This window comes from Thalassophryne amazonica, chromosome 13 (assembly GCF_902500255.1).
Source record: "Thalassophryne amazonica chromosome 13, fThaAma1.1, whole genome shotgun sequence".
In the NCBI taxonomy this organism is placed as follows: Eukaryota; Metazoa; Chordata; class Actinopteri; order Batrachoidiformes; family Batrachoididae; genus Thalassophryne; species Thalassophryne amazonica.
The window spans coordinates 84306569-84318527 of record NC_047115.1 but is presented as its reverse complement, the minus strand read 5'-3'; the positions used below and the strand labels follow the sequence as shown (position 1 = coordinate 84318527).

The window sequence follows — 11959 nt, the reverse complement described above, 5'->3', positions numbered from 1 at the left end:
TGGTGTTTTATCTTGTTTATTGAACAAAGGATTATATATTTACTCACACATAAATGTATAGTTTGTAAAAATATTGCATTTATAAGAAACAGAAGCTGAATACAATCACATGCAATACTGAGGCAGTTATTTATCATACTTCCAAATCAACTTTAGAATAAGCCAATATAAATAACATGAATATACAAAGCACTTACAAAAACAGATGTCTTCATGAGATTACCTAATGTCATTATACAAGAAGGAAAGCATAGCTGGCAATGACTGCAGACAATTAAAAATGATTTCAAGCTTGTGATTATGTCTTCATAGTCACAAGATTTTCACTTTTTACATGTATTTACAAAGTTTCAGGAGTGAACATTCATTTGAATTAGGAACCTGTTTTATTCAGTATTCAAACCAAGCATGTTTGAGAGCCCATATTTAAATTTATCATTTTCATCTGTAGAAATATTTGGGCGTTCCAGGTTCCACTCAGGTTTTTCAACTTTGAAAGTGTTCCCAATCGACAGACTAGAATTTTCTATTCCTGTATCGGCACCAGCATCAAGACTGGTTCTTGCTTCTGTTGGTGAGACATTAAAAATAGGCACTTTTTCTTTAGCTTTTTTCAGTCTCTCCATAATGTCCACCTTCTCTCCTGTCTTATTTTTTACATTTAGGACTGGCAAGCAGACCCCTTTGCGCATGAGATAATCTTTTGCTTCAATTTCATTTTTTCGTTGCTCAAACATATCACTAATTTCTGCAGTGTCGTCATTGCTGCTTTTTGGCAGTTTGTGCACATTGAACATTGGCATTGCTGCGTCAGTGTTAAATGGGGTCACTTCGCCATCAACACCATTTACTTCCACATTACCTTCACTGTTTGAAAAGCCAAACTTGGGAAATTTGAAATGTGGAAATTTGTGCTTTTCAACAGCTGTATTTACAGCTGGAGGTTTCACAAGTACTTCTGGTGCCTCTAGTGATGAGGCGTCCACACCAGCTGTGGGAGTTGAGAGGTTTCCATTAAGTTGTGGTGAAGATAGGTTGCACTCAGCTCCACTGAGCTTCACATTTCCATCTGGAAAACTAAGATTTGGTGCGTTGAGATCACTATCAACATCAAGGTTTGGTCCTTTCACCGTAGGCTTTGAAAAGCCAAATTTGGGCCACTTTGGCGCTTTGAGATCAGCTTTTGGCAAATTCATGTCAAGATCTGCAGTACCTTGTATTTGAGGTGCTTTCAAAGAGGGACCAGATGCTTTGAGATCTAGATTAGGTGCAGTGGCTTCAGCATTTGGTAGTTTTAATTTTGGGTCAAGTTTGAGGTCTCCACTATTTAGACCTATATCTGGACCTTGAATATCAGGTGTGGTGACACTGAAATCTGGAGTGTCAATTTTCGGTAGAGAGAGACTAGTATCTGGGGTGTCCATATTAATATTAGGACCTTTGAGGTTCACATCTGGGATCTTTGCATCAGCATTAATGTCATGTTTTAGTCCTTTTAAGGTACTAAGCTTTGGTTTCTTTAGAGTGGGGAATTTTATTTTTCCAGATGGAGCCTTAATGTCTGGTGCATCTAATTTTGGGCCTTCCAATTCAAGTTTCAGTGGATCAACTTCAGGTCCTTTTATTTCACCAATCTGTGGAGTTGAGAGGCTCAAGTCTGGTGCTGAAACATCAGCATCTAGATTTGGACTTTTAAGCTTAAGACCTGAGCCTTTTGGCTTTTTAAAAGTTGGCCATTTCCACTTCCCTTGTGAATTTTCTAAATCTGGAGTATCAATATTTAATTTGGAATCTTCCAGGTTAGCTTTTGGCAATTCAAGATCACCATCAATGTTTGGAGCTTTAAGGCTCAAGTCTGGTGCTGAAAGATCTGTATCAAAATCCGGGCTTTTAACCTTAAGACCTGGAGCTTTTTGCTTTTTAAAAGTTGGCCATTTCCACTTCCCAGGTGAAGTTTCTAAATCTGGAGTATCAATATCTATTTTGGAGGTTTCCAGGTCAGCTTTTGGCAAGTTAAGTTCACCATCAATGTTTGGAGCTTTAAGACTCAAGTCTGGTGCTGAAAGATCTGTATTCAAATCCGGACTTTTAACCTTAAAACCTGGGGCTTTTGGCTTTTTTAAATGTGGCAATTTGAACTTCCCAGTTGAAGTTTCAAGATGTGGAGCATTGATGTCACCATCAATCTTTGGTGCCAAGTCTGGTGTTGAAACATCTGCATCAAGATTTGGACTTTTCAAGTTAAGCCCCGAGAATCTGGGCTTTTTAAGAGATGGTAATTTGATGTTCCCAGATGGTGTGTCCACATCTAAATTTGGGGCATTGTAATCCAAGGACGGTTTGTCAAGATGGGCACTAGGCAAAGTAAGTCCCGCATTTAGGTCAGCTGACTTGAGATCTGCATCTATATCAGTATTTAAACCCTCAACTTTCGGAGTCTTTGCCTTCAAATGAGGCCAGTTGATTTTCCCGAATGTAGCACCAGCATCCAAATCTGGAGCATGAAAATCAGGACTTTTAAGGTCAGCTTTTGGAAGATCTACTTCAGCTTTGGGTGCATTAATCTTCCCCTCAAATGATGGAGCTGAGAGATTTGTGTCTAGTGGCTTCATGTCTGCATTTATGTCAGCCTTAGGTGCTTTGACTTTCTTCCATTTCAGATGCGGCCAATTCATCTTACCTGCAGAAGCTTCAACATCGAAATCTGGACTTTCAATCTCAGCTTTGGGGAGAGTCGCATCAACGTTTGGTGTATGTAAGGCTGCATCAGCCATTGGAATGTGAAGTTTTGGTTTGTTAATCTTTGAATGAGGCCAGTTAATTTTAGATGGGGATTTAATGTCCAAATTTGGGGCTTGAACATCTGCATCAGGAACACTGAAATCCAATTTTGGCCCATTTAATGCCACGTCTGGATTTTTAGTGTCAAGTTCAAGGGCTTTGAATTGTGTGTCTATAGCTCCACTGACATCTATGTCATCCAGTTTTCCTGTTGGAACCTGGGTTTGCGGTAGATTGAAATTTGGCATTGTAAATTTGGGGGGCATGTATTTCTTTCCACCTTTCTTGATCTCTAGTTTCTTAATGCCAAGTGAATCACTGGGGGTGCTGAGCTTTGGAGAAGAGACATTAAGATCTGCTTCTTTAATTTTTGGTACAGTCAGTCCTTCCTTGGGTATTGAGACCTTGGCACCACTGTCCACTGAAGGCTTGTTGACTCTAAGGCTGGGAAAGTCTCCATTGACATTTGGAACACTTATGTTACCCCCAAACCCCTGTGACGCATTTAGCGTTCCACTTGGGCCATCTAAGGAAATACCCGGTGCCTTAGCTGATGCATCCAGTGACAGATCCTGCTTCAGGTTGTAGTCCGGTGCTTTGAAGGTGCCACCAAGATCTCCTTTTACATTAGTTCCATTCAGTCCTGTTGTCGGTATCGAGAATGTGCCACCACTGTCAACTGAAGGCTTGTTTAGAGTGAAACTGGGAAGGTCTCCATTCAGACTGGGACCACTTAGGCCACTCCCAAACCTCTCTGGCATGTTTATCCTTCCACTTGGACCATCAAGCGACATATCTGGTGCCATGGCTGATGCATCCAGTGACACGTTCTTCTTCAGATTGTAACTATTTGGGAGCATCTGTTAATAATCAAGCAATAAACATATAGATATATATATGAAACAGTTCTTGTGACACAAATGATAAGAAATCAAGCTATAAGCAGCAACTGCCCCATGTGCATCAGAATTCTGTTTAAAGTGAATGAAGAACTTTATATCAAAAACAATGAGGAAAATTAGTCAAGTTGATGTGAAGACAAGGTACACCAATGCCCCCCACCCCCTTAGTAAAAAAGTCAGCTCCCCTCATTCAGTCTGACCTTTACAATGAATAAAGGGTAAAGGGACAAAGGTTGTGTTCTGCTGTTGATATTGTAAAGTCCACAAAGAAATGGTGCAATCTGAGCTGTATGTTGTAAATACATCCATCCATCCATCTTCTACCGCTTAGTCCAATTAAGGGTCGCGGGGGGCTGGAGCCTATCCCAGCAGTCATAGAGCGCGAGGCGGGGTACACCCAGGACAGGACGCTAGTCTGTCGCAGGGCCACAAATAGACAAACATACACAGACACACCCACACACACACCTACGGACAATTTTTTTTTAAAGATTCCAGTCCACCTAACCTGCATGTCTTTGGATGTGGGAGGAAACCGGAGCACCCGGAGGAAACCCACGCAAACACGGGGAGAACATGCAAACTCCACACAGAAAGGCCACGGGAATTGAACCCACAACCTTCTCGCTGTGAGGCAGCAGTGCTAACCACTAAGCCACTGTGCTGCCCGTTGTAAATACAATAAAAAGGAATTAACAAGGCCTAGCAGTTTTTTGACAGAAACATGGGGTTCTCAAAAAAAATCAGCAAAGATATCAATAACAACATAGGATATGTTACATCATCTTCTGATTTTAACTGTTTGCTTAAGGAACATCAAGTCTTTACTTCCTTCTCATTTGGAGTGTAGGGAATCAGATTAATGTATTGTTTTTGTTGAACATAATATTTTCCAGCAGGTGTTTTTGCCAACTCTCCAATGGCTTTGTAACAACCAGTTTGGGAACTTCTGCTATAGATGTTCAGTCATTGCTATAGTAATAGTTTAGAATATGTTTTGGGCATAGGTTAACATAAATAAACGTTGGCTAAAATCTGTCATGTTCAGTTTTCATCATTCACCTTTGAGAGAGCACTTTACCACCATAATCTAAAAACTTGTGAAGCCATTATTGTAAAACAGAAAATTTTGAATTCATGAAGTCCTGAGTCTTTTAGGTCATGGTGATGGAGTGTTTTCTTAAAAACATGGATGATATCACATTTTTATCTAGTGGCTCCAATTCCATCTGCTACTGAATTCCATTCCATTATAAACTCTTTACACATCTGGATGTTGTAATGACATCAACCAATATATCAGTTGGCCAATAGGGCGCCGCAGTCTCATTTGAACCCTGTGTGATATTGTGGGATCTGACCACTTGGGGACTTGCGCTCCTTTGCGCAATTACAAACAGCACAAGTTCACATGCAAAAGTGGTGTACTGTTTTGTTTCACAACCACCGAAGCAGTCACGAAAAGGTTTTTTTTTTCCGCTTCCCAGTGGAGAAGAGAAGACGAGTGGGAGACGTTGTGTCCGTAAGTGTTAGCCTACACAGCTAACCAGAGTAGCTCCGTTCTCTTGCCTGCAAAACCACCTCGACATGTTTGTGTTCTGAGTCATAAACAAACCGCAACACATGTCCACTTTCCACCGCATCATCACTTTTTCTTTGCATTTTCACTTTGCTTGTGTGCATTTTGCCCAAAAACCCACTGAAAATGCAACGGTTTCTCCACTGGCAGTAGAGAAAGTACACTATGTGTGTCATATTTTACACCTTTATCACCCGCCCCCAAACAAGACAACGTTGCCCAATAGTATCTGGTGATATAACCCTTTTACAAACATATTGGTATTAACATTATTTTTGCCAATATAAAAACTTTTATTCTACCAAATAAACAATGCTGAAAATCACCTTGGCTGTCGGACAGCTGCTGTTCATTTTCAATCCAAGTGGACATTTTACACTGTCAAGAGACAAGTGGTTGCTATGCCGCCCGCTAGGCAGAGCCAAAATAAATGAGATGCTTATTTTATGCAAATGCTAAGTGAACAAGACAACTGTCAATCAGAGTGAAGGCAACGTGACAGAAGTGTAATGTCCTTTGGTTGATTGTTGGTTATATTTATGAAAAGGTTGATGTTTAAACGGTAAAACATCAAGTTTCAATTGTATTTCTTTGTCATCAGAGTTTGATAGCAAAATGTTAGGAATCATTGACATTTTTATGTATATATTGGCAGACATATTGGTATTGCTATATTTTACTCACTTACACGACACAAGCAGATACAAACCATATCCACTGTTCCTCATCAAATGAACATCCATTTACCCTTCCTTCAGATTAGCTACACGAGGTTGGTGTTTGTTACTTGAGCAAACTGGACCGTACAACCCACAGCAACCACCTGTACATGAAGGAACAGAGCAGACTGGACTTCCTGAGGAGGTTGCGGCTGTTAAACATCTACAGGAAACTCCTGTGGATATTCTACCAGTCCGTACTAGCCAGTGTCCTCTTTTACACCGTGGTGTGCTGGATGGGAGGGCAGCACATCCAAGAAGGACACATCCAGGCTGGACAAACTGATCAGGTGGGCTGGCTTTGTGGTTTGCATGAAGCTGGACTCTCTGGTGACGGTGGCAGAGAAGAGAACACTGAACAAACTGCTGGACATTATGGACGATGTCAGTCATCCTCTGTACACTGTCATCAGCAACCAGAGGAGCCTCTTCAGCCACAGACTGCTCCTTCCCAAGTGCAGAACCAACAGACTGAAAAACTCCTTTGTCTTTCAGACCATCAGACTGTACAACTCCTCACTCAGGGGGAGGAGGAGTAACAGGAAGACAGAGGATGGGAATGAGAGGAACAGTAGTAACCAGTAAACCAGTATTGATCAGTATGTCTGGTATTTATATTTGTATTTCCAATTTGCAAATTGTTTTTAATTTTGATACTCTGTGTACCGCTATGCAATGCTGCTGGAACCACAATTTCCAGTCTTCCCAGGGGAGTAATAAGGTTCTGTCTAATCTAATCCAATCTTGATGGATGTTCCTGGGGGGGTGTGGGACAGCTCATGGTTTAATGATAACATTTAAATTGGGGAAACCCAATTCTGTTAATATGAGCTTTTCTTCCATGCTTGACAGAACCAAAGTTCGGTTTGTTTCAATAAAACTTGTTTCATGGAGATCTTCCTGTATCATTGGCTAGCTTGCTAATGTCTGAGTAAGATTTCTTGTAAATGTGTTACCTAGTTATAAAAACAGGGGGTTTAAATTTAAAAGGGTTTATTTCTCAGTAGGTTTTACAAAATATAAGAAAAACCCATTAGATTTTGCTGGAGCAACCATCCAACCAATATACATCACGCTGTCATCACGCTGCCTTCAGAAATCCTGTGGCAGGAGGTCTGACAGACAGCATGTCAGGTGCTGCTACTGAATGAGGTACAGCCTCATTATGTGACAATACCACAGACCAAAGTGGTGGGCAGATAATGACATCATCCTCCCTTTGATCATCGGCCCACGTTGGTGAGCCGATCAGCGTAAAGTAATTATAACCTCCAGTAGACGCCGTAGTAAGTGCTAAGAATTTTATATAATACATAACCTGACTTGTAGAGATCCACCATTCTGCTCTGGAAGGCTTGTATTAATTATTCATAATTTTCCTGCTCTTAAACACAGTGGTGTTACTGTGTTAACCAGTCTTGTGTTTAGCACGTTACTGAGGCAAATCATGGTGTCCTGCCATTTTATTTAGATTTTGATGTTTACCTCAGAACGGTCTTTAAGGTCTAAACCCAGGTTACCAAGGTCACCGGTAGCATCTGGATCCTTCTCCATCTCCACCGTAAGGTTTTTATCATACGGCTTTAAGATGGACATGATGTTCTGGATTTCATTTGGGCTGAGGTGGTCCAGACGTATGGTGGCTCCCACAGTCTCATCTGCAAAAATAACAAACGACTCTTCAAAAACCATTTTGCAGTTGCTATACTTTCTTTTTGGTATTTTCAGAAAAGATTAGAGGAATTTGATGATAAATCTTTATGATTTATTTTACAATTTCATCTTTAAGAAGTTCAATGTGGAAATGAAGATTAACATGAATACATTCAAAGAATCTATTCAAATTAAATGATAGTGATAAAAAATAAAACTGTAAAGTACAGTGTTTTCCTTTGTTTTAAAATGGTAATGTTACATCTTAATAATAGTATAATTATAATTTTTAATAATAAATTTTAACTAAATGATTGTTTTTTTTATCCTTATGTATCAACTGGAAATCAATATGTTAATATTTGATAAATAATCTATGATATCAACATATTCTCATCCTTTTCATTACTGATACACAGCTGTGACACAGTTGTATATAAGCATCTGATAAAATTACATATTTTGTTTGATGATGATTTGATGATGTATTTTTATACCCCAAATGTTTATGCTTTTTAGTCACAGTGAGCATGATTTAAATTACTCCCTTTAAAAGAAACAGAATCATCACATTCATAGCCAAATGGTTTTAAACATGGCAGGGGACACATACAACAACATTTCTGTTTGAATATCTCTTGAATTTCACTTAAAACATTCAGGAAGAAATGGGACGCGTGTGCTACAGCAATATCTTCAAAATAAACCTGTGAAAGATGTGTGTGGGCTTTTCTTTGGTTGGTTTTGTGTGTTTTTACGTGCATCACTAAAGATGTACCAGTTCTGGTGTTGCTCGTATCCTCGTGTGTATCTACGTGTCCATGGGCTTGATGCCTACGTGATATCTTAAAGGTGAAACGTGATATGTAAGACCTCAGACAAATTTGCCATTGGATGTGTTTTGATTATAATTGCAGCCACCAGAGGGCTGAATCCTTGTTTACTACATGAAACACATTACTACATCGGGGAGGTGATGGTCAAGTGGTTACGCGTTGGGCTTGAGACCGGAGGATCCTCGGTTCAAATCCCAGCCTTAAGGACCTTACTCTTTTACAGGGCAAGGTCCTTAAGGCTCCCAGTGCCTGACATCGAGGTGAATGTGAGGCATTATTGTAAAGCGCTTTGAGCGTCTGATTCAGATGGAAAAGCGCTATATAAATGCAGTCCATTTACCATTTATGATATCTTGACAAAAACAAATTGAAACTTATTGCACAAGGTGACATCACAAAGACAAGTTTGATATTTGGGCACATTTCAATTGCAACTGTGGCCACCAGGAAGCTACCAGAGTTTCTGAAACTTAGTGCACATGATAACACCACAACAGTTTCATGATGAAACTATTAAATTTTATTTTGACCTTGCACAAGGTCAGTGGTGAGCTCAGCAATGCCGGTTAGATCTGTATTTATTCTTTTTAGAGATAGTCTACATTCACAGGCCGGTTAAAAACATTCAAAACAAAAACATTCAAAACTATTTCAATGAATTTGAAACTTTTTACAGATATATATATTCATTCATTCATCTTCTACCGCTTAGTCCAATTAAGGGTCGCGGGGGGCTGTAGCCTATCCCAGCAGTCATAGAGTGCGAGGCGGGGTACACCCAGGACAGGACGCCAGTCTGTCGCAGGGCCACAAACAAACACAGACACACCCACACACACCTACGGACAATTTAAAGACTCCAATCCACCTAACCCGCATGTCTCTGGATGTGGGAGGAAACCAGAGCACCCGGAGGTGTGTATATATATATATATATATATATATATATATATATATATATATATATATATATATATATATATATATAAAAGCTGGACCTGCATTAGAAGCCCTCTGTGATGTCAGACAGTAAAGATTTAAACACTGGAGGGTTTAGCCTGTAATTTTGAACCTGTTTTCACTCCGCTTGTCTTTGTGCTAGTGGCGCCCGTGAGTCCGGGGATGCCAACGCCTTTCTTGCACGTGTCCATGGACAGAATTTCAGAAAGCAGTCCTGTCGTACTGTCTTCACTCTGCAGTTAACACACAAACATCAACTTCATTAAAGCTCTGTCTTTATGGAAGGCGGACACCATTCAACATTTTTCCTCTCGTGTACATTCTTCATCCGTACCATCATGTCTTAGGTGTGTTTATATCCACATGTCATAGAAATTGTACTGCACTGACCACAGCAAACGTATCTGTAAAATAAGAAAGAGGTGTGAATTTATATGATGAAAACTAAACTACGATCTCCACATGCTGGATAAAAATGTAAAAACAATAACTTTTCTTTGGAACCTTCGAGGAGTCCAGTATTTATGATTTGTCGCACTTTGCCCTGCCCTCATTCTTGTGCCACATTCTCCTTCTGTGCCACACCCATCACCTGATCCTCCACCACTGCCAGACCTCAGTATGTGTCAGCGCCATTTTCTTTTTTGTTATTGGTGAGATGGTTCTGAGCCAGTCAAACTGCCTGATGCAGTTTTCTTCTTGCTCGTCTGTTTTCCCATTTGCCTGAATGTTTCTTGTCATTTTAAGTGTTCCAGACCCCCCCCATCTGTGACGGCCTGAACTCATGCTCTGGTTTGATTCTTTGTAGCGGATTTGTGTTGAGATTAAAGCACAGTAATCTGATTTGTATTGAGATTAAAGCACAGTAACCTGCAGCGTTCATGGGTAAAGAGCTTTGATGCTGCTGAAGGACAAAATCAATGGAACAGGACAAACGGCCCCAGCAGAAATGAAAAAAGGGCTCAATTTAAAAATAAAATCATTATTTTCTATGCCTGACGTTACACAGCCAGCACTCCTCAGCTGCCCCTCTCTCTCTCTCTCTCACACACACACACACACACACAATCTATCACCTTCAGGAATCCAAGTGTTCTGCCAGTTTTGGTCTGGGGAGTGTTTCTGTCAAAACCAGTTGGTTTGGCTGTGTGCTGACTGACACACACACATAAACACACAGTCACACCCCAACACCTGAGGACCATGTTCTCCTGCAGCTGTGCGTGCAGAACAGCGAATTTAAGTCAGGTGATGCTGCTAACCAGCCTCAATCAAAACGTGGCACTCGAGGACATTTTGTTCCACTCAGATTGCGTTTACATGTTAATGCAAAGGCATGTTCGTCTGTCCACCACCCGCCCGCTGGATCTGCGAGTCCAGTGGTTTCCTTCATCTTCAAAGGGACAAGAAACAATGGCAACTCACGTCCACCACCACAGGTCCACAAGCAGCATTTCAGGCAAAGTAAAACAAAAACCTGATGTTCTCAAGCAGCAGTTTAAAACTGGGCATCAAACGTTAGGAAGCTCTTCTACACAGATCAGTAAACGCTTCCAAACAGGCCCACTTCATTACGCGGCTCCAACCCTGTTCATCAGAGTCGGCTGAGGAATATTGGAGAGTCAACAGACCAAACCCTCAAACACAACATACATCAGTGAATGTTGGCACCAACGCCGGCTGAAAACTGTCAATCATCTTCACTCTGATTACGGTGAAAAAACATTTGCAAAAAACAAAGAAATATATTCAAATAGTGTTTGTATGAGTGTAGAGTTATGATATGTCTAATATTTGTGTGCTGTCACCATGTGAAGGCTTTGGGCTCACCGTGCACGGCCTCCTGCTGAGAGCTCAGCCGTCTCCTCTCCTGCCGCGCTGCTCCTCTCTCTGCCTCTGCAGGATGGACGTGCAGGTTTAATGCCTACACATGTGACATCTGGACAAACAGGTCAGGTGGCATCTGCCCCTCCTCTCTCACTACCCCCCCATCCCAGAGCGAGGCAGAGGCATCCGAAACCCGAGCGAAAGCACAGCACCACTCCTCGGTAACAGGACTGACTAGGTCTGCAAACTCACTGAGATCAGCTCGTGTCCCAGCAGCCACTTTAGATTTTCTGTTGCTTTGAAGACTAACAGATCGAAACCCTACAACAACAAAGAAAACAACGCTGAAATATTAACATTGACATTTTATAAACGACAGCACAAACCTCCACCAACACTAGTTTCCAATTCCACAAAATTTTACCTTCGAAAAAAATGTTCAAGGTCAACGTCCTGTTAGAAGTGACTTTTCATAAGTTAAATCAGACGTGATCAGATGTCGGGAGGATGTATTTAGTTCATGCACTTGAATCAAAGTTTTTGTGGTGTGAAACTTTTTTGGTTTCTGAATTCTCTTTCAGATAATTTTCACAGAACATTGGTTATCTCTGCTGTGCACAGTTGTCATTGCTTATCCATAACAGAAAAATGAGAGTGACTGAGGCACTTTTTATTGAGATATAATGTAAAATGTACATTAAA

The 11959-nt window shown here is 40.7% G+C and overlaps 1 protein-coding gene across 4 annotated transcripts; it reads right to left on the bottom strand.

The window, feature by feature from the left end:
- On the bottom strand, window positions 1–11344 carry si:ch211-125o16.4 (neuroblast differentiation-associated protein AHNAK). 4 transcript variants are annotated; one of them, XM_034185003.1, is made up of 6 exons: window positions 11261–11344; window positions 9765–9834; window positions 9543–9663; window positions 7467–7639; window positions 3158–3641; window positions 1–3115 (listed from the first exon to the last, which is right to left on the bottom strand). In XM_034185003.1, the coding sequence occupies exons 2-6, from the start codon at window positions 9768–9770 to the stop codon at window positions 387–389; spliced, it is 3513 nt and encodes a 1170-aa protein (XP_034040894.1). In that variant the 5' UTR covers window positions 9771–9834; window positions 11261–11344; the 3' UTR covers window positions 1–386. The 4 variants fall into 4 exon arrangements, with proteins under 4 accessions (XP_034040894.1, XP_034040892.1, XP_034040893.1 ...); XM_034185001.1 differs by having other exon boundaries at window positions 1–3641; XM_034185002.1 differs by having other exon boundaries at window positions 1–3641; window positions 11239–11301.
- Between the last annotated feature and the right edge of the window lie 615 nt (window positions 11345–11959).